The sequence below is a fragment of the Anomalospiza imberbis genome, chromosome Z, assembly GCF_031753505.1.
Source record: "Anomalospiza imberbis isolate Cuckoo-Finch-1a 21T00152 chromosome Z, ASM3175350v1, whole genome shotgun sequence".
In the NCBI taxonomy this organism is placed as follows: Eukaryota; Metazoa; Chordata; class Aves; order Passeriformes; family Viduidae; genus Anomalospiza; species Anomalospiza imberbis.
In genome coordinates this window covers 70,517,028-70,544,188 of record NC_089721.1, presented here as the reverse complement: position 1 = coordinate 70,544,188, position 27,161 = coordinate 70,517,028, and the positions used below count along the sequence as shown (strand labels likewise).

At 39.7% G+C, this 27,161-nt stretch overlaps 1 protein-coding gene across 1 annotated transcript; it reads right to left on the bottom strand.

Moving 5' to 3' along the window:
* Positions 1-6,459: 6,459 nt before the first annotated feature.
* Positions 6,460-26,767, bottom strand: PRRC1 (proline rich coiled-coil 1). Its single transcript, XM_068177413.1, has 9 exons — positions 26,625-26,767; positions 20,717-20,833; positions 17,800-18,153; positions 16,443-16,600; positions 14,165-14,267; positions 10,979-11,142; positions 9,424-9,527; positions 7,736-7,838; positions 6,460-6,795 (listed from the first exon to the last, which is right to left on the bottom strand). The coding sequence occupies exons 2-9, from the start codon at positions 20,811-20,813 to the stop codon at positions 6,586-6,588; spliced, it is 1,293 nt and encodes a 430-aa protein (XP_068033514.1). The 5' UTR covers positions 20,814-20,833; positions 26,625-26,767; the 3' UTR covers positions 6,460-6,585.
* Between the last annotated feature and the right edge of the window lie 394 nt (positions 26,768-27,161).

Sequence of the window (27,161 nt, the reverse complement as noted above, 5' to 3'; positions counted from 1 at the left end):
AGGAAGGTCCCAGGCGACTGGGAAGTTGGCAAACGTGGCACCCACCTCCAAGGGGCCCAGAAGAAGGATCCGGGGAAGCACATAAACACCACTGGGGTGAGGGACAACAGCGTGAGGGGCTGGGTCCTGCCCTCGGGTCACAACAACCCCTGCAGCTCCAGGCTGGGGGAAAAGTGGCTGGAAAAGGCCCTGGGGGTGCTGTGACAGCAGCTGGACACAAACCTAGGGTGCCCAGGTGGCCAAGAGGCCGATGGCCCCTGGGCTGTGCCAGCCGTGGGGTGGCAGCAGGAGCAGGGCAGGACTGTCCCTGTGCTGGCCCTGCTGAGGCCACCTCGAATCCTGGGGGCAGCTCTGGGCCCCTCACAACCAGAAAGACCAACAAGTCCAGAGAGGGGAATGGAGCTGGGGAAGGGAACGGAGCCCCAGGAGAGGCTGAGGGAGCTGGGAAGGGGCTCAGCCTGGAGAAAAGGAGGCTCAGGGGGGACCTTGTGGCTCTGCACAGCTCCTGACAGGAGGGGACAGCCAGGGGGGATTTGGGATCATCCCAGGGAACAGGGACAGGAGGAGAGGGAACAGGCTCAGGCTGGGCCAGGGGGGGATTAGATTGTATATTAGGGGAAATTTCTTCACCCAAAGGATTTTCAGGCATTGGAACAGGCTTCCTGAGGAAGTCTTGGATCCGCCACCCCCAGCGCAAAGAAGTTTTAAGTCACCAAGAGCATGTTCACCTATGATCTACACATATCGCATGCCTTGTGGTTTTTTTTATTTTTAAATTTTCAACAGTTCTGCTTGTGCAACGGCGAAAGAGCTGCCTTTGGCTTCGGCTGAAGCAGGACACAGCAGATTTATGGTGTTTGTGCTCAGCAGAGAGACACAGCGGACACGCGCAGCTGTTCCATCTGCGACCCCTCGCACAGGAGTCTGGCACCTCTTGTGATTTCCCTTTCTTGTTTTTTGGCCTCGGTATCCCTCAAGTGGGTAATTACAGGACAGCTTTCAGGGTAGCTCGTCTCCCTTGCAGAGAAGTACACAGAAGAAAACACACACTCGAGGATTACACACACAGAATGTAAAATGCCAAATTGCTTTCGGCCCACTACATGGCATAATCAACCCATAAAATTAATACAGAATTACAGCACTAAAGCTGATTATGAATAGTGCTAAGTGCAAGCACAGAAGATGGGTATAAGACAGTTACATCCTTTGCCAAGAAATATTTCCCTCCTACTATACAAACTTCTGAAAAAGATATGCACTGAAATGTCATTATTTTATCTGTTTTTTTTTCACGCCAGATTATTAAAATTTGCTAGAATTTGCCCATATTAGCAGGAATTTTCTGAGTAGGTACTCTGAATGGTTTCAAAAACTCTTAGCAACAACACGCCTTTTATTAAAAAATTAAATTTAAAGGTTATTAGGCAACTCCACAGTTGGAAGGACGTGGCAGATGCAGGACATTCTGCTCAAGTCCATCCTGAAAACATGTATCAACACTGACTGGAAAGGTCTGCTCTCATTGAATAGTGTTTATTCAGCTCTTCTTCCAAATGAGTTCATCCAGCACCAAGAAGAAGGGTGGGTTTGATCACAGCCAATGAGCAGACAGATTAAATTCTGGGGAAAATCTGGGCAGCATCTGAACTCTCAGTTCTCAAAACTAAACGGAAATCCGCAATCTTAGGTTTCTGTGGGCTTTATTAAACATTTTTTTTTTAATATGTGGATACCAACCCAGTTTGTTTGCTTTGCCATGACTCAGAAGTCAAAACAAACTGTGAAGAAAACACTTTTTTTTTCCTATTCAATTAAGTGTATAGGAGCAATTCTTTGGTGTTAGACATTTCTGCAGGTCTTGGAAAAAAATCTTTCATGACCTCTGCTGTCTTTAAATGAAATGAAATAATGAAAACATGGAGCTACCTTACCACCCCACATGAATTGCTGTTTAAACACTGATTTAAACTAGCAGAGGACTGGGACTTTGAGTAAAACCAGTCATGTTTCATTCAACAAAAAAGTGAGAAATGGGCTTCCTTATGAAGAAAACAGAGAGCAAATTGTGTATGGGGAATATAAAGGGCCTGCAGTGAGAGGAAACTAAATATTAGCAGAAGAAATTAAACAGGTAATTAAAAAATGCAACAGAGGTCTTCTGTGGGCAAAATGATTAAACTTTCATAGCAGGAGAAGCTTCACTACTGGAAATGAATCTAAGAAGAGGCAGCACTCCTTCTGCTTCCTTTGTCTAAAAGTGTGCATTCAAACCCATGACTCTGTGCAGTTAATGTGTGGTCTTTGCCAATACTGCTTCATGTGGATCAGATAATGGGACAAATCTTACAATACTTATTTTATCACAATTACAACTTTCTAAATATTGGGATGTTTACTTCTGCAATTACTCTGAGAACCACAAAGAACCAGGTAATAGTAAATAGGCAATAATTACTGAATACAGCAACTCCCATTATGTTTACAATATTCTCCTGGCCTTTCCCTTTCAGACACAGGTTTGTTTATTTCTAGTTTTAATGCATTTTATCAAAATAACTAATTTCAGTATCTGCCTTGCACCTGTGTAATTCTGTTATCCAAGAGCAACACCTCAAATCCACCACTATTAATAGTATAATTAATAGTAATAATAATATTAGTAAAATTATATATTACATATTATATTGCAATTGTTATTATAGAACTTGTCAGCCTGAGAATTTTTTCTAAGCCTGCGGCTGTGCCAGATACTATTTTTGAGGTCTTGTTAGATGGCACAGCTATTCAGAATCCCAGTACTGGTCCAAACAGTCACACAAAACAGCACTTCTCCAAGAACCTGCAGAACATTCAGTACTTTGCAACGGCTGCTCCTGCAAATGTAAGGATTATATAATGAAAATGACCCCTGGGAACTGTGCATTCAATGTGTTTTTGTAAAAGCAAACAGGTGATACTTGAGGAAAAAATAAATTAGGGTCCTTCTCACAGTGGTGAACTCAACTGCAAGGCATGAGTACACAAATATTCAAGCTAAGGCAAGTGAAAACTTTCAAAACTCAAGAGAACTCTTGATGAAATACACAACTAAGCTGAGAGAGGTACTTGACTGAGTGGTTCAATGCATTATTCACAACAAAAACTCCAGCAGTAGCTAATTTTCAGTTTGATCTTTATCAAACACAGGCACTGTTTGCACTGACCTGATAACAAAGATTGAAACAAGTTTGAAAGTTCTGATGTGTAACTTCCAGTATCAGATTTTTAGTAAAAAAAAAAAAAAAAATCACATTCACTCGTGACATGGAGCATCCTTTAACAAGAAGCATGTTTCTGTGGTCAACACCAAAAAACCCCAGGCATAACACAGAATTCCATGTGACTTTGTATTAAAACAGCCAACATAATCTTGGAAAACCAGCTTACCTGCTCTCACCTTTACTTCTATGAGGTATTTCCCTATTTTATAGAGGCCACAGCTACATTTGTTCACACATGTAGAATACCAAGACAGTTGGAAATAATTTTCTCAATATGAAATATTTTACTTTTCCTGTATCCTTAAAGCGACATCTCCTTTTAATCCAGTGCATGAAAAATCCTCAGAAGCAGCTGTTGAGTGTTTTTGGACCTGTTATTCCTCTGCAGCACAGTGTGTTCCCAATTTAACTGACTGGCCATAGTCTGGCCATTCTGCAGAATCAGCTGGCTGGAGCGTCCAAAGCTTTGACAGAATTCTGCACAATGAGACGATAAATCAAACCATTCGGCCCCTTTTTCTTTAAGGAGCTTTAAATCCATTCACCATTAGTTTTATAATTTCTTTTTCCTGAATTATGTAACTACGGATGGAACAAAGCTATAAAGTCAAAGCCAAATTACTCCAAAATTCAGGATTTCAAAATATGAGTTCTTGATAGGTTACAGACAGAAATGTTGAAGTTAAAATCCACATCAGAAAATTAATTAAGTTTGCAGCTATTTTACTCTTGCTTTTAAGTCTGTTAACAGCTTTTCATGGGATACAGAATGTTCTAATTTACTATTTGTTCCTGTGTCTGCTAACAGTAGGAAATAAACAAAGGCACTTTTGTTCCCTTTTAAAAAATTTGCTCAAAATTATTAAACGTAATTGCAAACCAAACACACGGAGTTATACATGGCAGAGTGAACACTATTCGGTGATAATGCCTTACTTTCATCTGCAAAGTTTACTATTATAATAAAAAGGGGATACTTTTCCAAATATCCTTAAGAATTGTTACAAAACTTCTCATTTTCACAGGTTTATACTTACAGAAATCCTTCAGAAATCTCCCACTTGAAAAACACCCCCTGAAAAACCTCCCCTATGCTGCATGGAGGGGTAAACATCAAAAGCAACTTGTAAACTTCATCAGACAGAGATACAGAATCCTATCTGTGCTAAGTATCTCTGCTGCAAGATTTGCATGTTTGTGCTCTTCTAAAGCTGGCCACAACTGACAATGAGACACAAGTTATTCCATATTCCTGATTTCTCAACTACCCTCTACCACCTCCTGCATTCAGGACTCACCAAACGTTCCTGCTTCTCTGGCACTCTCCTGATTGCTTTCACATCTGTCAACACTCTTCTTTCCTTTGCCCTCTTCTGCCACTCCTCACTATCTTGTCTAAAAAAGGTGACTGGTATTATTAGTTCTAGAAGCTTTTTGTTAATGAAGAACACTCTGGAAAGTGTATGAGCAGTTATTGAGTTATTTTAATTCTTCTGGGAGCTGAAAATAAATCATGAGACCTTCATGAGCCAGAGAAAAAAAATTTCACTTGACCACATCATCTTCCTCTACTCCTCTCACCTCTTAAACGAGGTGAGGGCAAGGGACAGGAAAGGAAGGAAGAAGAGTGTTGTTCCTCTTCCAAGTCTTAATTTTAAGCCATGTCAAGGCACCTAAAACTACTGATGACTTCATGTCCTCCTCCTTTGCATCACGGATGCTGCAAGCAGGGGATAAAACAGCAACATTCAACTTACTATATACTGCAAATTGAAATTACAGTACATGTAAAAATGCCTTTGCTGCATAATGACAAAGAAAACTCCCTGTATTGGTTTAACCCTGTTTTGGTCTAACACAGAAAGAAGCTGTCTCAATGAGGGACCTCAAGACTGAGAGCTGGATCATGTCTGCATGTCTAGTATGTGACAAATCTGCAAACTTACCATGCAAATACAACTTCAATAAAGATGTTCATCATCTGTAATAAAAACCAAACCTTTAAAATAGATGCCATTCTCTAGGGAAAACATTTATTCAACTGCTTTACAGAGTGAGCCAATTAAGGCCAAATGTATTGGAAACAGACAAGCTTTCACTGGGTACAAACAACGAGCTGGCCTAACAGCATATTGTATACAAAATGTTCTTTGAAAGCATCTAAGAAAGGTAAAGGCTGAGCAATACAAGCCGAAAAACTGCTTCTTTAAGGCAAACAAAAACTATTTGTTTATTCTTTGTTTCTTAGAAAAGTATTATTACCAAAATATTTTCTTCACAATTACTTCCATGTTTCTAAGTAAAGATTTAAGATTGTGTGAGCATGGATGGAAGATATTTATAGCCACAAAAAAAAAATCAGACACCACTGAAAACTTACATGAGAAACAGTGAACTCGTGAAAGCTTTTAGACTTAAAAGTGTTTAGAAAACCCAAAATAGCAAAGCAAGTGATACACCCATGACCGTTTTCCATAATCAGATAACTGACAACTGTAAATACATAGAAAAAAATTACATAATTACATATAACAGGTGAAGTCTGGAAGTACTGGAGTAAATAATGTTATTGAAACTGCTGAGATATTTTCATGTGGGGAGTGCAGTACCTGATCTAAAACCCACTGAAGCAACTTGAAATTTTGTCTGTGGTCTTCCAGCTGGCCACAAATTCAATTACTGTTACATAAAAAGCAGAAAGATGCATCATAGAAAATGAGAATTCAGAATTACTTAGCAACAACTTCAACTAACAAGACATGGATTTGTGCTATTCTTCAGCAGCTCACTCTTAGGTGCTGTAGAGACTACTTGGCATCGCTCCTGAGAACTACAGACACCAACCCAAGGAGGTGCTAAGTATCCCCTAAACACATGCCCCAAAAACCACATGTAATACAGAAGGTAGTCTCTCTGGATTGAAATCCATATATAACACACATGTTATGCTGTCAACATGTTTATATTACCAATATAATAGAAATAGCTAAACAAATATCCCCTTTAGAAAGAATACTAGCTAACTGTCTCAGCAAATGGCTGGTAAGGTGTCACACCACAGCACATTCCAGTTAAAAAACTGCAATGCTGCCTGTAGCAGTCATAACTACATGTTTGTTTTATGAATCATAGTGGAGATCACACATGAGCTAAAAACTGCAATTGCCCACTTCCACTCCTGGAAATCACCTTCATTTCTCAAGAAGTAGAGATGGTTTAGAGTAAAAATCACAAATCTGCATTGCTGAGTATGGGAACACACGGCTTTCACTTTGATCCTGGAATCAAACCCAGCACTCCTGGTGTGAGGGTGTCCCCGCTGTCACATGGCCCTGGGTGGCAGCTGCTGTTTGTAGATCCCTGCCAGGGCCTTGGCTGCGCTGTAGATCATCTGCCGGCGGGACATGCCCGTGAACATCGCGTGCCAGTCCGTCCTGTTCACGTTCAGCACGCTCTCCTCCAGCACCTCGCCCACCGTCACCAGCAGCCCTGACCACCTCAGGCTGTAGTCCGGAGGGGTGAGACTCTTGGCCTGCGTGTAGAAGTTTGAGAAGTGTTTACTGAAACAGTTTGGAATTAGTACATTTGCTTCTGTCGTCAGATTTAACCAACTTTTGCAAGGAATCATTCTTGTATCAACAGACCTGTGTGGCAAATTAAAGGGAGTGAGAATCAAATTTCAGCTACTCAGAAATTGGTGCTACTGAAAAAAGCCCCAAAGTTACTATTTGCTCTCCCAAAACAACATCTGAGGATCAAACCCCAAACAATTCTGGTTATAAATTCTTCATGGAAACGTTTATTTTAAAAGAATTTTCAGGCCACTGTTAACTAAAGCATGACTCATATCTGCTGTCAAACAACACGCAGTGACTGGAGTAATTCCCTGTCTGTGCACAAAGGAAAATAATTCACCTCCAGAGAAACTTCTTTTGGTGGTATTTCAGAACTGCACTCCACTGCAGTTCATCCCATTATTTCCAATTAAATGAACTACAGTATTTCCAAGATTTAAATATTTGGATTTCAGAATTGGACATCCTTGTCAGAATAGCGGATTTGAAATCAGCCTTGTCTTTTAGGTGGGACTCAGTGTGTTCATAGGGGACTTAAGTCCAAGCAATGATCTGGAAAATGGAAACCTTTTGTTTTTAGGAAAGAGTTTTCAGAGACTATAGCATTCTGCCTGCTTGATTAGTACTTCCTCTTCTTAAACAGTAGAGTAAAATTTGTGCTCCAAAGCGACAGATATTGCAGAATGAGACCCTTGACTAAGAAAAGGTTTACAATGAATGTCTAAAAATTAATTCATAAACATGGTGCAAAACCATTTTGTATTCTCATTAAACAAATGAAAATAAGTAAGTGCAATAACTTCCAGTAAAAACGGACATAATAACGAAAATTAAAACTTCAGTCTTATGTCTCAGCTATTAATTGGTAAGAAAACTGAAAAAGGAATACGTTCTTACCTGCTGAACATATTGCAAAGGCACTGGTGTTGCTTGGGTGAATGCTTCCAGGTGAATTCCATGAATTGGATCCTCAATAATCAGACATCCAATGTCAAACCACCTGCAGTTAAGTGCAAATTGTTTTATTTCTGAGTAGTGAGTATCACTCTGGTGAAAACCAACATGCTAAAAGTTGAATTATGAACATTTTACAAGCTCTATTACAGCTGTAGTAATAATGAGAACTCATTGAACCGTTGTGGTATTTTGCAAGTGGAATTTGCATGTGTCTCTGTCTATCTCTCTCTCATAACAGTGCATGTGCATGCATGTAAAATGTATAAAATACACAGAAATACAAATTACATGAAACTTACAAATCAAAGAAAAAAACAGAGCTGGAGGGGTGGGTGTGTGGGCACACATAATCCCATGGCCACAGGTATTCTGCTACAGTTTTCATTCAATCTTTCAAGGAATATTTCTCATTAAAATAACCTTTTCTAACAATTTTAAAGAAAATTGTCTAATTATCACTTATGTTCTACATTCAGAAGATTTTCTGACAAGTCTAATGCTATAGCAATCATTTAAATGATTTATTCAGAGAAACATTTCCACCTGTCTGGGCCACATAAGCATCATGGTAAGAGTTTAGTGGAGCCAGACAGGAAGAAGCACTTCCATCATCTTCCTAGCAGGGAATAGAGCACTGGAATGCTTTGACTGGCAACTATTAAAGGCTGAGAAAGCCTCACAGTTAAATATAACTTACCTCTAATTAATAATGAAGTTACTGGTATTGTCTTCTAATGTTTGCATTTTTATGCATGTGATGGGCTTTCACTTATTTTTTTCACAGTTTCTCTCCTTTTACTCTATTGTTACATTTAGTATTTTTAGTGCAATATGAATGAGGAATTTTCTAAAGCAAATAGGAGTAAGAAGAAGTTTTAATTTTTGTTTAGCATTTATTTCCATCTAGTGTGATTTAGATGTTTTATTGTCTTTTCACAGAGGATATCTATGACATGTTATTAGTAGTGATGGGTGATTACTTGAAACTCTTCTTCGAACATGCAGAAGCATGGTAAACAGTGGAATAAAACTGTTTAAGTTTGTATTAAGAAAAACACAGCATTGTCTCCAATGTTTTGGAATTTAATTATAAAGCTGCTTCAAGAACTGCCTGTCAAACAGTATGTTACAAAATCATGTTGCAATGCATTTTGAAACAGCATTTTTATGTCTGTGCAGTGCAAGTTAGATGCAGTAATACATTCTCAGTGAAAGGAAAACATAAAATACATTATTTGATAAGTTCTAAATGCAGGAATATCTCTTCTGATACAATTTTAGAGAGAGAAGGGAGGATGCACACAACAATGCACAAACTATTAGCCGAATTCCAGATTGTACAGCTCCTAATTTTTTCAGCTCACTTCACTGTGCTTTTTACATTGTGGATCTACAAAACCTGACAAGGATTTCTTTATATTAAGATCTCAAGATGCCGGGACAAAAATCTGAACATCATCACCAAAACCAAGCCTGCGAAAATACTTCAGACAAATCTCCTTCTTTCTCCTTCTCCTCCTCTCTCTCTCCCTCTCCTCAAACTGCCACCAGCTTCTTACAGGCATTGATTCAACAAGGAATATTCCCAACATGTCCCCACCCCCCTGGAACAAATTCAAGGTTCTCACTTGTCAGGAAGCAGCTCCTCAATGAAGTTTTCCACTGACACAGCAGGCTGCTTCTCATGGATGACTCCTGTCCGGCGCAGGCTGTCTATCCTCTCCTGGGCTCCCTGAGTGGCAACACAAGCTGTTAGACAAAACTCTGAACCACAGCTTAGTGCTATGCTTGCAGATCAATCCCAAAAGAGCCCTAGAACACACTTTTCAAAATGACTCAACACGGAAAAAACCCAACAACCCCAACTAGTCAAAGGCCAGGAATCCCAAACAGTAACAAAACCTAGGACAAAGCTAATGAAATATTTTTAGGTTTTTTTACATTCCAAGAAAAATATCCAGGGTAGTATGCAAAGAATTCATAACCTGTGATAGTTTTAACTATCAGTTAAAGGATCAGTCTATATTTGTGTTACTTTGACATTTCTACAATTTAAGACTTCCTGGGTTTAGCGTCTTTAAGAGCTTTGGACCAACTTTGTAAGAGCAAGGGAAAGAATCCATTTGTTGTGGTACATATCCAACTAACACACAGGAATTACCCCCCTGAAAACTGTTATCACTCTGAAGTTGTAACAGAAATATATAATACACTGCAGGAGCTAAACAAGTAAAGGAACATGCATATTATTCTGCTTTATCTCACCAAGAAATTACATCAGATAGGACACTGCTATGAGGACAGGTTTTACTCTGCAACACTGACACAACAGTTAGGGAAAAAAGCTTCCTTTTTCATGAATTTTTGCTTACATTTAGTAAACAGAGTATGAAACAGCTGTTTTCAGGATTTTCACTTATTAGCCAGAAGTGGTGAAACAACCTTTGAACCCTTTGCTAACCCTTCCTCTGGGGAGGCACAGCAGTTTGCAAGGCTGCACAGTGAATTCCTGTTTTTCAAAGAGAACACAGATCTGTTCAGGAAGATCAAGTGTTGATCAAACTGTCTTTGATCTACAGAATCAGTGGGGAGAAAAATCACTCTTGGAGACTTTTAATCTCTAACATTTCCAACATGATGTGGTGGTAACAGACTATTCAAAAAAATGCCTAATATACTTTGAAACCAGAGTAATAGCACAATGTATACAAGATGTGATGGCAATCAAAGACAGTATAAGGAAATTGACATAAGTGGCATAATACACTGACATAAATACTCTTCACTTGCAAATGTGTCTGCGGGAAACCTTGAAAATATTTCAAAGAGAGAGCTTTGGATCTAATGATCCAAACTGAGGGAGAAAAGAGAAAAAAACCCAAAACACTTAACCCCCAAAATAACAAAACCAATCAACCACCAAAAAAAAAAAAAAACAAAAAAAAAAACCACCCGAACAAAACAAAGCCATTAACAAACAAAACAAAAAACCCACCAAAAAACCCAAACAAAAAAACTGCACCCCAACAAACAAACAATAGCAAAAAAAAAAAAAAAACAAAACACCAAAAAAAAAAAAAATTTAAGAAAATGTTTACCTATCCCAGAAACTGACCTTCACCTTACAGAAAATGAGATTGTTCTGGGTGAATTTCTCTTTGCTACTACTACATATCCACTTACTTTTAAGCCTGCAGCATAACCCACAGGCTGTGGTGCAATATTGGATTGTGCAGCCTCTCCAGTCACAACAGCCATCCCAAAGACTTCTTGAAAGGCATCCCGAATTGCTGCAACTTTCACCTCTTTATTAGAAGTAACCACTATGTCCAGCTCTCCCCCAGTTCCTGCAAAATAATTTTGTAAATAATCTGTGAAAAATACATCCACACACGGAATATTCCTCCTTCACACTGCTGGATAGCTCAAACACAGTTCTACACCTTCTCCAGCTGCTTTTTTCTTTCTCATGCACTGGACAATAGTTCTTCCATGAAGCAGAAGTCATTTAAGTCAGGAATTGAAATTCAGATGAGTAACTAAGGGATACAAGGGTGAAAGACAGGCAGCAGGAACTGACCAATTTTCAGGTTCAGCACCTGAAAAAAAAAAACCATACCACTCATTCAAGATGACAACTCACAGAGCTTCAGGAAAATAAGACATCCATTTCCAAGGATGTTTTGGTGTTCTGTGACGCATCAAGAAATATTGCAAACTCTTATGAATGTGATCAAGAACACTGATGCAGGTCATAAAATCCAGTGAACACCAGCCAAATTACACAAGATTTAAAAGAAAGGCTCTCATTACTTTTTAGCTGTCCTTGGAATGTCAACTTCAGTGCAATTTTACTGCTCTTCTTAGATATTAAATACCTATGGAACCAAAAAACTTGTGCACAGTTCTGAACATTTTCCATAGGGTTCTATCTTCATAAAGAAGCATGAACTTTCACTAAACTTTTTTCAGAATGAAACAAAACAATTAATGAATTAAAAGAAATCTAAAACTACCACAAAAGATTCAATCACACCTCACATCTGTCTGTCACACCTGGATCACTTTTATTGTGCAGAAACACATCATAAAATCCATCCCTGCTGTGAGAAGCTTTCCGAAGAATAGCTGAAACATGGAACATGACATCAGAGAAAGCTGCCTAAGTAAACTGCATCAACCACACGAGCTTGCAGAGTTTGCAGTATTAATCTTGATTCAAGAGAAGTTCCCCCACTGATAAGGGTAAACCCAAAGCTTAAATTTTAATGAAAAAACCAATTAACTTTTTGGCTTATATTACTCACCAGACCTCAGTTACAGTAATCATCTTACTTTTATGAATAATCACCATATAGGCTAGGACAGTAGTAAAACTTACTATTTTGGAGCTTTAGGGTAATTTTTTATAATTTTATTCATCAATTGCTTTGCTGAATGTAATTAGGTGCACAGATCACTGATCTTGGAGCACTTGTTTTAAATGCTGTGCAACTACTGGACTAAAAATTGAGATTATCTTTTTTCATTGATTCCTTCTTGATATAAATCAATTTAGCATAATTAAACAAGTGCTAAAAATTGACTGCAGGCTTTTACTGGAGTTAGCCTTGCCTGACTGCTCAGGAACAGAAATACAATTCAAGATCTTTTAATGAAGAACCAATCCATAACATATCTAGTAAATTACTGCCTAACAGTTTTAAGAATGGCAACTGTGCCTCATGTCCGATTGCAGAATACAGAGTATGTTCTTTTGTATTATGGATCATCAAATATCAAAAGCATCTATTTTTTCATCAGAGGCACTACAGAACTGACACAAAGGTATTACAAGGGTTAAAAGAAACCATTTGTGACAAAATCTAGTAAAATGGAATCCTAAAATGTAAGAACTAGATGCACCCTGGTAAATTCTAAGGCAGAACTCTTACATGAAGGTAAGCTCTGACAGCTGAATGTGAAATTTCATTGTACCTTGTGCATTATAATCTGAAATTACAGTTCCATATTTAATTTAAGATTCCCCGTTGTCTTTTGTTGTAAAAGTAATGTTGTTTATGCTTATGAGGTGACCATTTTCTGTCTAGAAAAAAACTGTCTGTTCCAGGAGTGCAGCTCAGATAACATTTTCACAATGTGCCAATGAAAATAGCTCAGCTCTTTTCAAGAAAGAGATTATAGAAATACTATTTGTTCAGATGAGGGAAAAAAAATATTTCAACCAACTCATCCAGAAGCTTTGGTAATTTCAGGTAATGAGGAATATGAAATTCCTTTGGCATTGAAGTAATGAAGGGAGAGCAGAGAGAAGTGGGGCTGTTGTTGAGGACATGGTTTTTGTAGAATACATTTCTACAAGGAATTACAGGCTAAGTTTACAAATCTCTGCCCCATTTTCACAACCTGAAACTACAAAACCAATGCAGTACATAAATGGCCAAGATGTATACAGATGCTTCCCCTTCCAACAGGACTTTAGAGAGCTTTGAGGTAACCATTGACTTAGTTTACTCAACCTAAATGCTACAAACCAAGCATTTTATTAGTATTAGTTCCTCCTCCAGATAAAGTTGTTCTGCAAATAAACACTGGGTCAAACTATCCAGGATACCAAGAGATCCTGTTTCTAAAAAGGGACACTGATGACTGCAATAGAAATGTTAAATACACTTTGTCAAATTGTGTAAAAATCAACATCTACTGTAGTTTTGCCCTGCATCCTGCTACTCTTCTCAAATACCTTTAGAAGGCATTGCTGGGTGGCCTCATTGGTTTTATTCCCACTATCTCCTCACTAGACAGCTGCTGGGAAATTTTCCTTTAAATGTAAGACAATTAACTACTACTGAAAAATTAGGTCGTCTTCCCCTGTCCTCTGCACTAGTACAAAAGTGCAGTAGTAGTTAGCTGGGTCACCTAATAAGTTCAGCTGAAAAAAAATAATCAGGGACACAAAATAATAATAAAAAAAAAATTAATGGTTTCTTCGCAGTCTTAGCTGTTTCCTGAGCAGCTTTTTTCATAGACAGAACAAGGTCAGTACTGGCACACCTAGGAGGGAGAGCTGCTTATCAGGCTGCTAGGAAAAAAAAAAAAAAAAAACATGCTAAAAAAACCAAAACCAAAACCACTACCCTGGACAAGTGGTGCCTTTTGCTTGCTTATTTTACTCTCAGGTCAGCTACATGCAACATGCAGTGTCCTCCAATAAAATAAAAAATGGTGAGTAACAGAAAGCTTTTTTTCCTATTAATTTTCAAGCTGTAACTGAAATGCTTTTACACTTCAAGAGTAGAAGTAGTGGCTATTGCAGTAGCTTCTCCAGGATTTACAAGCAATACTTGAGAGTTTATCATAAACACTCACTGATATATGGAACCATGCCAGGATCCAGCGTTGTGATCATGGTCTCCACTGAATGCTTGGTTTTATCAAGAACAGACTTCACCATGGGATTCTCAGCTACACCCTAAATTTAAGCAAATATGTTTCCATATTATTTTCTGGTTTTTTTTTCTCCTCCTCAAATTCAAAAAATTCAAAATTCAAAATGTTACTGTTAAAAAAACAACAAAAAACTAAGCTGTTCTGTAAAATCTGCTGTGCATTACTCAGCACAAATGCTGCAGGACATGACTATCAGTGCATGGCTTTTCTGTTACTACCTCAAGTTTAACTACTACCTTCCTCATTAATGCAGAAACAGCCCCATCATCTTGCAAAGCCAGGCAGTGCTTCCCCAGTTAGCATTCTGACTGCTTAACTAACATAATATCATTATACAGATGGTTCTTGAACACTGAGACTACTCCTACCTGAGGAAGATGCTTTTATGTGTTCATTTGCCTAGCACAAATAGGGTGAAATAATCCGTATCTTTATGCCAATCCAAAACACGAAGTTACTGCAAAAATTATTTGGAAATTAGTCTTGGAACTGCAATGGAACTGCTCAGGCATCTTTGAATGACTGAAGAAACTGCAACAGTCCCGTCTGATTCCAGACCATTATTTGTCAATTTTAGATTGTTGTAGTTTTCAATATTACTGAGCTTGGAAGGAAATCTGAAAGGAAGGTGTTTGATTTCTTAACAAATTACTTCAACAACAGAAATAAAGACAAGTGTGGCAACTACTGTGTGAGCTCCTCCACAGGAAATTCAGGATGCGTTTCTGTAAAAATTACCACCGCATGTCCCAAATTCTGGCTCATCTTTAAAAAGCACAGACTCTGATGTGGGCTTACATACATCATGAACTCGATGGTTTCAGTGTAATTATTGATTCCTCATTACTTTGCTTAAGAAACTCTCAAGAAGGGGTAACTGAATACACAGAGCACGTGGAATGCTTGATACTTCAACCAAAGTCTCTATTACTGGAGTCAGTAATAGGGATTATTAATGCTCCATAAATAGAAACAGGACACCTTCTGGATCCAAGTGGCAGCACTAAAATGTGGATGAGATTGGCTTTTCAATTTATTTGCAATTGAAAGCTCTGGTACTCTGAGAAGGGCTAAAGAATCATGTTACAAGTAAAATGTTCTCTTCTAGAACACTGCCACCTATTGCAAATATTAGGAGAAATATAAGGACTGAAAGGAAGGAGGAAAATGTGTTTTTTATCATTATGAGACGACATTTCTCCCTGAAAATGGCAGCATGACCACTCTGCTCTCAGTGTACTGATGGAGAATGAATCTTCCTCTTTAAGACTATCACTGGAGTAACACAGGGTTCAGTCTGTCACATCACACACAACTTCTTCTGCCAGGTTTTCATGCTCAAAAGGGACTGAAAACCAAAATTCTTCACTTACACTGGGACAATAATCTTCTTTCTTCTTCCTTCACATTCAGTGTGAGATGGGACAGAATGTGGTGCTGCTCTTGAAGACAGCTCAGTGTTGATGTACAGCCCTCAGATCTTTTTGCCACTACCTTCAGGATGCTACTTAAATGTAGCATCTCTTACAGCTCCAGAAAGGTGACAGGCTAATGAAATTCTACTAGTTGATGTTACTGCTTATTTCCTCTGTCTGATTAGATGGCATCACGAGGAGCACTTGCTCTGCACTATACATTCCATGCCTTCTAGCAGACTAAGCTTACAAAATACCTTAGATGCTTGTGATTGAAAAAATACGTAGTTTGTCAGTCCTTGAAAATAGACAAAATATAACTTGATTGTTATAGAACAAGCATGACTTGCATCCCACAAGAATCAAACTTAGTTAATTAAGAAGTTCTAAATGGAATATGAAAAGCATTCAGGCAAGGTGAAACAGACTTATCTGCTTCTCCATACAGTCTTTGTGAAGTAAAAAATACCTTTCAGGTTTTAAAGGTTCTAGAACCTTGTCTGGTTTAAGAACATATCCATATGGAACAAGGTTTATCACAAGTTCACATCACAGGAATCGAAATTAACCTAGAACACCTGCAATTGTACAGTCCCCTCTCTTCTATACAGAGAAAAAGTAAAAGCATAGTTTCAGCAAACACTACTATTAAGAACAGCCACCTTGCACATGAGGCTGGAAAAAATATTACTTACTTATGCACTTAAAGAGTGCAACATGTCTTCCTACAGTCAGTACAAACTGGTAATTCCTCATGAAGGTAACAGACAAAAAACCCCTACCTTTATAAACCCCCAGAGTCCTCCAGCAGGTGCTCCACTCTGGGCAGCGGATACTCTGGGATCTTCATGCTCCTCAGGAAAAGTGATTGCAGAACCAGCCCCAGGAGACAAGGATGAAGAGAAAGTTGCCTGTTGAGTAATGGGATCTGCCAAAACACCTGTAAGAGACAAATATAAAATACAAGGGTTTAATTTGTTATATTAAAGCAACATGCAGTTGTTTAACAGGAAGGTAGCAGGAAGAATAAAACAATTCCAGGCTAATTCACCTCACTTCTGGGAGGCCCAAGAACAATTCTGCTTGTTAAAGGCTAGCAGATCTAATGAATGCAATCATATCTGCTAATGAAATTGAGACTGCCTCATATTATGTACGAAGTTAAACAATTATTCTTTTTCTTATCACGCTAAAGTAAAAGCTGTTCTTCCTGTATTCAAATTTTCATAATAAACTCTCAGTAATGAGAGGGACAAGTGTTAGTCTCTGAACAAAGGCATAGGAATGTTCTCATACCATAGGAAAAGTAAATTTTCTAAAACCAAGTGCTGGAAATCAATAGTAGTAGAAAAAGGAGGAAGCTTTACATATTTTGAAGGAAAACAAAAGCAACTAAAACAGTAGAAAAATAAAGTCAGACCCTTTGCCCCATTACTCAAACTTATTTTAACAGAATTTCTAACACTAACCTTAATTGAGAGTTATTTTTATTTTATGCTGCACAACTGATAGCTCTTTTTAGACATCTTCCTAATACAGACTACTTGAAAGAGACATCACCAGTAATAATAAAAGCTTGGCCTGACTGCAGCTGAGGACAGAAGTTTCCATTGCACAAGCTGAAAATGACATCAGTTCAGCAACCACAGCAACTGCCTGCATGGAAGGTATGTATTATTATGTATTTTTAGCTATCCCAATGCAATTTCGTGGCTGGAAACAAGAAAATAGAAGCTGGTGTCATGTGACAGACAGCTTGTTAAGAGACAGATTTTCAGAACAAAACCCTGAAAATTTTGAGTTTACAGCCTGTGTTTGTCATTCTGGGGAAACATAATGGCTGAAGGTAGCTCTCTGAGCTGAAGAAAATCTGGGCTTTGGTGTGCAAGGTAACAAAAACAAAAATTCTCAAACAAAAGATTTTCCTGTGAACCTGAATGCCACCAGAACTTAAAGTGGACTCTGTCCTGGACCATGAGTATATTTTAAAGGCTATTATACCGTCTTCTGACTAGAGCTACATTAATTATCCCTTCCCCTAAGTACAACTAATTAATTAAGGATACCCAGAAGAATAATAAGTCGCCCAAGAGATCCCCCATCCTGTCCCACAAAACAGGACAGCAAATAAAGAATTACCTGTGACTGGAGGTGCAGAAAATGAAGGCATCAGTGGGATCTGAGGTGCTCGGCCAGCGTGACCTCTGGTGATATCATAGGTGGAAGACATGGAAAACCCTGAAATGGGAGGACCAGTGGGAGGTGCAGGAAGACCAGGAGGAGCAGAGAACTGGGACACGGGGGTGCTGAAAGCTGCAGGGACAGCAGGAAGTGTGACAGGGCTTTGGGGTGGTGCAATTGTAGAAACGGTTGCAGAAGGCACAAGTGCAAGAGAGGACGAGGTCATCATGGGAGGAGGAACTGAGGACACTCCAGATGGCAAGTAGACAGAAGAAGATGGCATGCTCGTTGTGGCAAAGGGGCTGGACAAAGCTACAAAAATAAGGAAAAAATATAAAAAAAGGAGACAATAAAGAACTTTAGAAGCCTTAATCTCAGAGATTCAGTTATATAATTGTTCAGACATTTCACAATTTTTTTTTTAACCAGTCAGGGGTTTTTTTTTTTTCATTTGAAGTGAATTTGAAAATTGGATAAGCCAATTTTCTTGTCCATAACCAAATTAAGCCAGGAAATTAGGTCAGAAAAACAGAAATTGCCTGTTTTGAAGGCAGTAACATGCTAAACCAGCTTAAGCATCTCACTGACCTCAGCTTAAACATCACAGTCAAATGATATGTAAATCACACTAATGCCATGGTCTCGAAATTTGGTCACATACACCCATCAGTAAAAAAAAAATTGAGCATTCATTCCCCCATGTAAAGTCTATTTATATATTGCTTACATACACCACTGTTCCAGTATGTCATGTACATTACAAAACATACACAACAAAAATTTTTAAATTATGAGATAAAGACAAATGAAAAAAAAATTTCTTAATAGTACAAAACATTTTCTACATACACTGGAAATTGTTTTGATAATATACTATCAATATACTAATTTAGTTAATCAATAATGATTAACATACTATGTAATACAATCATTGATAGTAACTTTTTAGGGTGAGCAGTGCAACTGAAGAAACCTCGGTAATTTTCACATCTCGGTTTAACGCCTCACGATGCAGGAATTTAAAGGTCTGGTTCTACATTCAGACCATTCTGATGCCTGGGTTTAAGGGCTGAAAAAAAAGCCTCACAGAGATCCACATGGAGGAACTGCCCTGTTGGCTGTGCTTGCTGTACAGTGCTATTTATTTCCCACTCCCACCCATAAACCATGCAAAAGTTTTCCTTGAAATTTAGCTGGCAAATTTTCATCTTCCCTGATGTCCATCAACTGCCCTTGCAGGATGAATGTGCTGCATTTTTGTATTTTTAATGAGTGCGTTCAAATCCCACGGAAACAGTCTGGAAGCTGTTTACACAGGTCAGGAAATTCTCTTTGCAAGTTGATGTCTACAAATCCGACAGTTTTTATGGAACACTTGCATTGGTTTTGGCACCAGGAATGAATAATAATGGAAGTTATTTCCAAATATCAGTTTTGGAAACTGTTTCTCAAAAACATGACCTTCTTACGAAAGTACTCCTGTATCACCCCCTGCTGAAATGTCACCTTTACCTGGATGGGACAAATTATGAGTGCTTATTTTTTTGGAATATCAACTAGGTACTACACAGCTGACTACCACCACAGAAAACATCAGCAAATCTGAAACTTTTTGTTAAAAAAAGTTCATGTCCATGTTAATGTCAACAACTCTTTTAACAGACCTTGCCATTGGTGGCCAGCAAACTTCTGCCACATAAAAAAAAATTAAATCTTTCATGGTCACTCCCTATGTAAGCAGAAAATACTGCCAAAACCATGCTATTTAAAGACCATTTTTATAAAATTAACTTTATTGCTGACATCCTGTAGCACTTCATGAACTCCTGGCTCTGGTTTCTTTGCTCGTGTATGAATGAGGCAGTGACTACATTTCATGTGTGGTAACATCATTGGCAAGCCTACTCCAGAAACCATTTTCATCCTAGTTAAAGCAACTGCTCCATCACAGGCTATATTTCCACAGTTTTAATTTAACAAAGAAAAAAAAATTGCTTTTATTATGTAACTAATTTAATGTTGTGGGCTGAGATCTTGTCAGTATATTCCTCCTTTAGCATCTGACAAGAGAGATTGTACAAGTCTGACTCAACAATACCACACCTGTCTAAAAATTCAGTATCTGGTACTCAAATATGATGTTCAGAATCTTGAAAAAGTCAGAAAAAGCACTCTGATTATCCACCACAAGTGAGACCTCAGAGGGCCTTCAAGAGAGATGGAGGGACTTTCTGCAAAGACGTGGAGTGACACGACAGGGGGAATAGCTTCCAACTGGATGAGGGCAGATTTAGGCCAGTTATTAGGAATTGCTCCCTGGCAGGGTGGGCAGGCCCTGGCACAGGGTGCCCAGAGCAGCTGGGGCTGCCCCTGGATCCCTGGCAGTGCCCGAGGCCAGGCTGGACACTGGGGCTGGGAGCAGCCTGGGGCAGTGGGAGGTGTCCCTGCCATGGCAGGGGTGGAACAAAATGGTCTTTAAGTTCCTTTCCACCCAAACCATTCTGGGATTCTCTCAGTATTAAAACACAAGTGATTATTCCATTTTACCACTGTTCACTAGAGGACTGTAAATCTGTTTTAACCCCCTTCTGTGCTGCTCATCTAACTTGGACTGTTGTGGAAGGTATTATTTCCCCAGCCCTGTGTCCTTAAAAAATACAAGAGCATCCACATCACTTCCTACAATAGTTTCAAGAATTTAAAAAATTGCTAAAATATTCCGTGAGATATCAGATGCATTACAGATAAGGAGCCCACTTCCATAATTAAGAAACAATTTAAATCCTTCCAATCAGCCTGGAGAAGAGAACTGCAATTATGCTGATTGCAACTGGTTTTGTAGTGCTTCAAAAGACAGAATAAAAGGTTTCTGTACCTAAAGTGACAGGTGTTGCAGCAGCAGCAGCCTCCCCTCCTGTGCTCAGAGGGGGTGTGCCAGGCGGAGTCGTCTCTATCCCACTCTCTTCCATCATCTTCCTTCAGCTACAAAAAGCTGTGAGGGAGGGGAAAAAAAAATATATAAAGTGCATCTTGAGAAACAAGGGAAAATATTTTAAATTCGAATGCAAAGGCCACAACACAGTTATTTAGATTCTTGAACAGAGAAGGTAATTCAAATACCAACTCAAGGGAAAAAAAAAAAAAAAAAAAAAAAAAGAAAAACAACTGACTTATCTCAAGTACAAAATTATCCAGTGTCCCCTTTCTCTTGTATCCTCCCTTTATTTTTAGCACTGTGATAATACCTCAAACTCCAAGACTCTTTCTAAAAACCTTATTGAGCCTGTTCAGCTACTGCTTCTAAAATATACTGGTGGTACTTAGAAAAGTAATAATAGAGAAGTAATTACACATCACAAACCTCATATCTCATTGCAAGAAAAACTTAACTACAGGGTACACTTCTGCTGCATTGTTGAGCTGTAACAATGCAAACCAGGACCTGTTACTTCCAGCATGATTAAAATTACACTTACACCAAGTTTTCCAGTATAGCCAATTCCTGTAAAATCCATACACCACACTTCCCTGGTGACGGTAACAGAAGTGGAAGTAATTGAAGGCTTTGTTTTTTATTTTGAAGCACAGAAGAATCTTTTGACATATTTGAATAAACCTTTAAAATATACTATTTCTAAAAAAATTAACCTCTATGCTTATTTAACAATATTAATGTAAAAGGTCTTAGAAGACGAAAAGAGGAAAAATTAAGATTTTCATGCTTTAGTGCAGCAGCACTTCACAAAAAGTCCTGCTTCTTCACAAGTCTGGTAAACTACCTGTACCACTCCCTGAGGCAGCAGACCTTAAGGAACTTCTACTAAAATAAAAGTATTGTATAAAGTAATTATATATATAAAAATAGATAGGCTGAAAACATTTTCCACCATGTCCATTGTATCAGTGGCTACTGAAGACTGCCAGCTTATTCCCTTTAAGAATTCACACAGAAAAGGGCTTAGATAAAATGTTCAATAAAAATACTCACATATATATAAAAAACTACACTTACAAAAATATAGGGGCTTTCCTGTGTTTAAAAAACAAAAGTAAAAATTCCTCATTCTCTCATCATTGCTTCAAAAGTATATACAACTCTTAGTTTAATGTGAAGGAGAAATTACTATTACCACCAAACTGAAAAATCCAGACAGCAGGACATAAATGTCAGTCTTCACAAGTGCACTAGGAGTTTCCAAAACAAACGAAAGCATCAAAATCATACAGCAGAAGTCACAGACCCTCTGACAAATTAGTATGATTTGCATTAAGTGATTCAGGATTAAATGCTTCAGCCCAGCCATGGAAAGCATGTCAATGCGCCTTATGAGCAGCACCCTTCAAGAAATTCTTATGACAGATGGATTTTGGGCTCTGAGCATCTCTAATTCACTTAAAGGCTTCTTTTCACATGAAAGGGTCAGTGGCTGCCTGGTGGGGAACACACTGTCCTTGCAAAGTACATCTCATCATCCTGTAACAAAGAAATGCAAACTTCCACCAACTTTACTAAGGGCAGCAATTTGCAATTAAAGATTTTTGTCTTTTAATCAATCTACAGGAGTTCACATTCCTCTGCACAGAAATACTTCTTAAGTTATTCTTCCATTTATACATTGCAAAGGATGAAAGAATTTTCCATTGTACAATTAATCACTGACCAAAACCTAGAAACTTTTTCGAGGCTCTTCCAATCTGCTGCTTGATTTCACCCAAGGCCATGATTAAAAGCTGCTGAAAGGTGCTCACTACTTAAAATAAATTCTGTGGCCATGCAGAATGAGTGGTAAAATTCCATAGAGCAGCTTTCCAAAAACTCTGTGCAAGGATTTTTCAAATTTTTCAGAAACCTATTACAGTGGTGGTGCTGGGGGGAGGGAGAAGGGGCAACCCCCCAAAAAGCCACCTGATATCTGGATAGTCAGGAATTAGTAGAAATATAAGTAACACTGTAGTTGTTCTTCACTGTTAACTTCGCAAAAAGAAAATTGAGAACAGAAACAGTAATCTGAAATGTAAAAAAAATCATGTCAGTTGCTGAAACAAGATAAAAATCCCATATGGAACTGACTTAAACGATATCTTGACTAATATGGAGCCTGCACAAACAACAACTTTCTGTACACTGATTTTTCAACATGATCCACTTGTGGTTTGCAGGTACTGAATTATGAAAAAAGGAAATAATTTAAAGAAAAAAAATTAAGGGTAAAGACCAGGCACAGGAATAGGCAAAAGGAAAGCAGAAAGTACAATGGGTAACTTAAAGCTAATAGTTCACAGTGTTGAAATAACCACAGATTATTAAAATGATCCTACAGTATATTTATGAACATAACTGGCATACCCAAAACCAGCTGTGTGTGAGGAATGGGTGGAAGGAGAAAACCATGGAAAAAAGGACCCAAGAAACCCATCAGCAATGTTCAGTCCTCAACAAAAATTCCAGAGGGGGTTCTTCTGGAACTTCCTTCCCTCAGGGGAGATGCAGGGGAAAAGTTTCCCAGTAGAATCAGTCTACAGTACCTTAATGACTGTTGGGTACAGAACTGGGCTGTCTCTTCAGTGACTTGAGAAAAAACCCAAAAGCTGTAATAATAACTCTTCATAATCCAAGCCACAAACACACAATTTGCAACAGGGAGCACCAGGAAACTCAGCATAACTTCTTAAGGAAGTGACTTTTATGCCTTCCTGCAAACTAGAACATTTTGGTTTACTAAACTGAAGGGGCAAAGGAGAAACCCAGAGACAGGGAAAGTGAAGCACATGGAATTCAGGTGAAAACAGTATCGGCACTGCCATCTAGTGATGTGTGACCCGAAATTGCAAATTCGGTAATGCCACGTCTTCCTGGAAGGAAATCCTGGTTTTCTTTTTATGTGGAAATTAAAAAGTAGGGACATGGCGACGAGAAATACAGGACAAATGCATTTCCAGTGATCAATCATCCTTAAAAAAAAAACCCTTTAGGAAGTAGAAGCATGAATTTTGTTCGATCAGTTATTTTCTTTAAAAAAAATCCCTTTTCACTACAATGAAGACACTGTAGGGATGATGCTAAACCCTCACATTACAGAAAAAAAAACCAAAAAACACAGTATACCCACAAAGTCTGTCTCTGGAACTATTTCTACTGATTCTCACCAGCTGAACCTCATCCATTAACCTAAAACCAAATCTCAGCCATTAACCTAATTCTCAAACTAGGGAATTAAGCTGCGTACAACTGAATGGAAAACCAGGCTAAAACTCTGACTGAAATTTTTAACAGGGCTTGTGCTAAAAGCAGGAAGTAAATAATTTAATTTAAAGACTAGAATGGCAAATTATTTGTCTTTTCATTTTAGTTTAATAGAAAGTAATTACATTTGTGCTAATATTTTGCCATAACCATAACAACTTAATCACACTTCAAAAGCATTCTTCAGGTCATTACTCTAAAATACAAACATTCACAGCTAATGATAAGATTACCTACAAAGAGAGATTAGCAATTTTCATGTGGATAAAAACACATTATCTAGAATCAGCTATACTTCAGAGTTTATAATGAGGTGTATTTTCAGTCATCTTTAATTGATCCCTTCTGTTTCAGTAGGTGCTCCTGCTAATAAAAAAGGCAAAAAATCCAAACAAACAAAAAACCAAAAAAAAAAAAAACCAAACCAAAACAAAAACCAAACCCCCCAGAAACCCACAAACAGAAACCACATTATATTTAAGCACACTGAGAGAGAAAACTGCTCTCTAAATAGAGCCTGAAATTAAACATAACCACTAAGCTGGAACACTAAATTGAAATGCCACTGAACGTTTTGACTTTAATCACAGAGGACATAACTTTTAATTAAGTTTTCACATGCTGCAGACAATGCTCGTGGCTAAGCACACGCTGACAACTGTCCAGAAAAAGACGCAGCTATCACTCTTCAAAATTGAAACCAAACCCGAACTGGACCCTGAGTACATTTAAAACTTTCATCTGAAAAGTCCCTCATGGGGTTTTTTTTCCATTTTAGAAAGGGAGAGCACTAAGGAGAGCACTTTTCTCTGTGCAAAGAAAGCGCACAGAGAGGTCATCAGTTTCAATCACCTCGTGTGAATGACTTGTTCCAAAGTCCAAAGTCTTAAAGAAAGGTAATCAGGAGAGGGGATAAACAACACAAAAAAACCCAAGAAACCAGCCCCCAGAACTCTCCTACACCTGATTTCTGAGACTTTGGGCTCTTTACTGATGCCATACCTCAAACAATGCATCTGTGTGCAAAGTGATCCCTTGACTTGAAACTGAGGTGGCAGATAACTTTTCACGATTAAGGCCTTAGAGGTGGAAACCGAAGCTAAGTCAACTTTCCTCCCAATGCATAATGAAGCTGATTGCACCAGGTAAACAGTGCTGTGCACTTATTCTGGGGCTCTGTTTAATTCGTGCTTCCTCCAAGTTAACATGAGCACTTCAAAGATGTGACATGAGCTAGAAAATCCACAAATGAAATAACTGCAATGTGCTCGTTTACATGTTTTGTGGTATAGCTTAATGCAGAATCTGATGTATTCAACTATCAGCAGAGAGTGTAAAACATTCAAACTACAAGAGAGTAGTATCCTACAGATATTAGGAAGAAATCCTTGACTGTGAGGGTGGTGAGGCCCTGGCACAGGGTGCCCAGAGCAGCTGGGGCTGCCCCTGGATCCCTGGCAGTGCCCAAGGCTGGACAGGGCTTGGAGTGATAGTGGAAAGTGTCCCTGCCCAAGGCAGAGGGTGGAACAAAATGATCTTTAAGGCCCCTTCCAACCCAAGCAAATCTGTGACTCTATATTCATCACATAAATTATGTTAACCACAACACCTGCACTACCTTTTCACCTTAAAAGAAACCCAAAAAGCAACACCGAGGAAGCCTTTTCTCCAGCGTGCATGAGAGCTAACACACACCAGGACAGCTGGAAACACCAGGCAGGACAGCAAGGGCTGCTGGCCTTCCCTTGTCACTAGTGCCGACAGCGTCCACACACACCATAAACCCAGCCAGCTCCATTTCCCCAAAGGTGCCTGACCTTATCAGAATCATTAGAATGCCAATTATTCCATTCCACACATTCTCACGCCACTGCCAACCCTCAGGATACGCAGCAGACGAGACACCCCCCCCCCCCCCCGCCCTTTGCTATCCAAGCATTTGAGTGTCACAAAACCCTCTCGGAACCCCCACACACCAGCGATGGCTGCAGCGGGAAAACTGCTGATCGGGAGCTGCGTAACACCATCCCGCAATGCCATGAAATAACAGCACCAAAGAAAGAGCCAGAGCCAGCCCGCTCCAACAACCCGCACCCACCGTTCTTCCAGGCTGTGGATATCGCAGGATGTGATGCAACAGCTACAGCACTTCCAGAGCTAATTCCCCCAAAAGAAGCAATATTTTTTTTTTTTTTTGTTTTTTTCATGTGATAATACAAGCGAGTAAATCACACAAAGAGCAAGTTATGCCTCCAGAGACACCACAATAAAGCGATAAGGCTCCTGAAGCACCAATTCCATCCGGCATTAAAGAAGGTGAGGATGAAACCGCAGGCATTTTACCAGGACCAGCACACTCCCATCCCTCGCTGCAGGGCTGGAATTCGGTGCCCCGAGGCTCCGAACAACCGGGCACCCAGAGTCTCCACGCAGGAGCAAACCTGGCCGGAAGCAGGAGCAGGACGGCACCGGCGACCCAGCGCATCACCGGGATAAATCGCACCGGGAATTCTGCGCAGCGCTGCTCCCCGCCCCTCACCTCACAGCGAGCCTCGGAGCCCGGCGCTGGCAGCACTCGAGGCGCTCAGGAGCCGCTGCAGTCCTGCAAGGACGCGCCGGGTCACAACACGTGGAGCGAGCCCCGCACTTTCCGCCGCCGCTCCGGGCCCCGGCACCGCCCGGTCCGGCCCTCCGACCGCTCCTCCCCGCCGCCGGGAACGACGGGTCACAACGCGGCGGGTCCTCCCGCCGCCAAAGCGCCCTCGCCGAGACCGATCTCCCCCGTCCCGTGATGTCTCTTCCCGGCCTTTCCCGTCCCAGGGATACACGAAAGGAGGCCGCGGCCAGCGCCGCCTCGGACTTCAACTCCCAGCATCCTCCGCGGCGCCGCCGCCGTGCCATGCCACGTCTCTCACGGCCGGGTCCAACGGCCCCTCGCGGGGGGGTCGCACCCCCGTGTTGCGCCCTCAGCTTGGTTCGCTCCGCACGCATATAAGAGCGGCGGCGCGGGCGGGCTCTCGGCAGCGCCACGTTGGCGGCGTAAGGGAGAGGCTGGTGTGCGTCTGAATTACGTAGT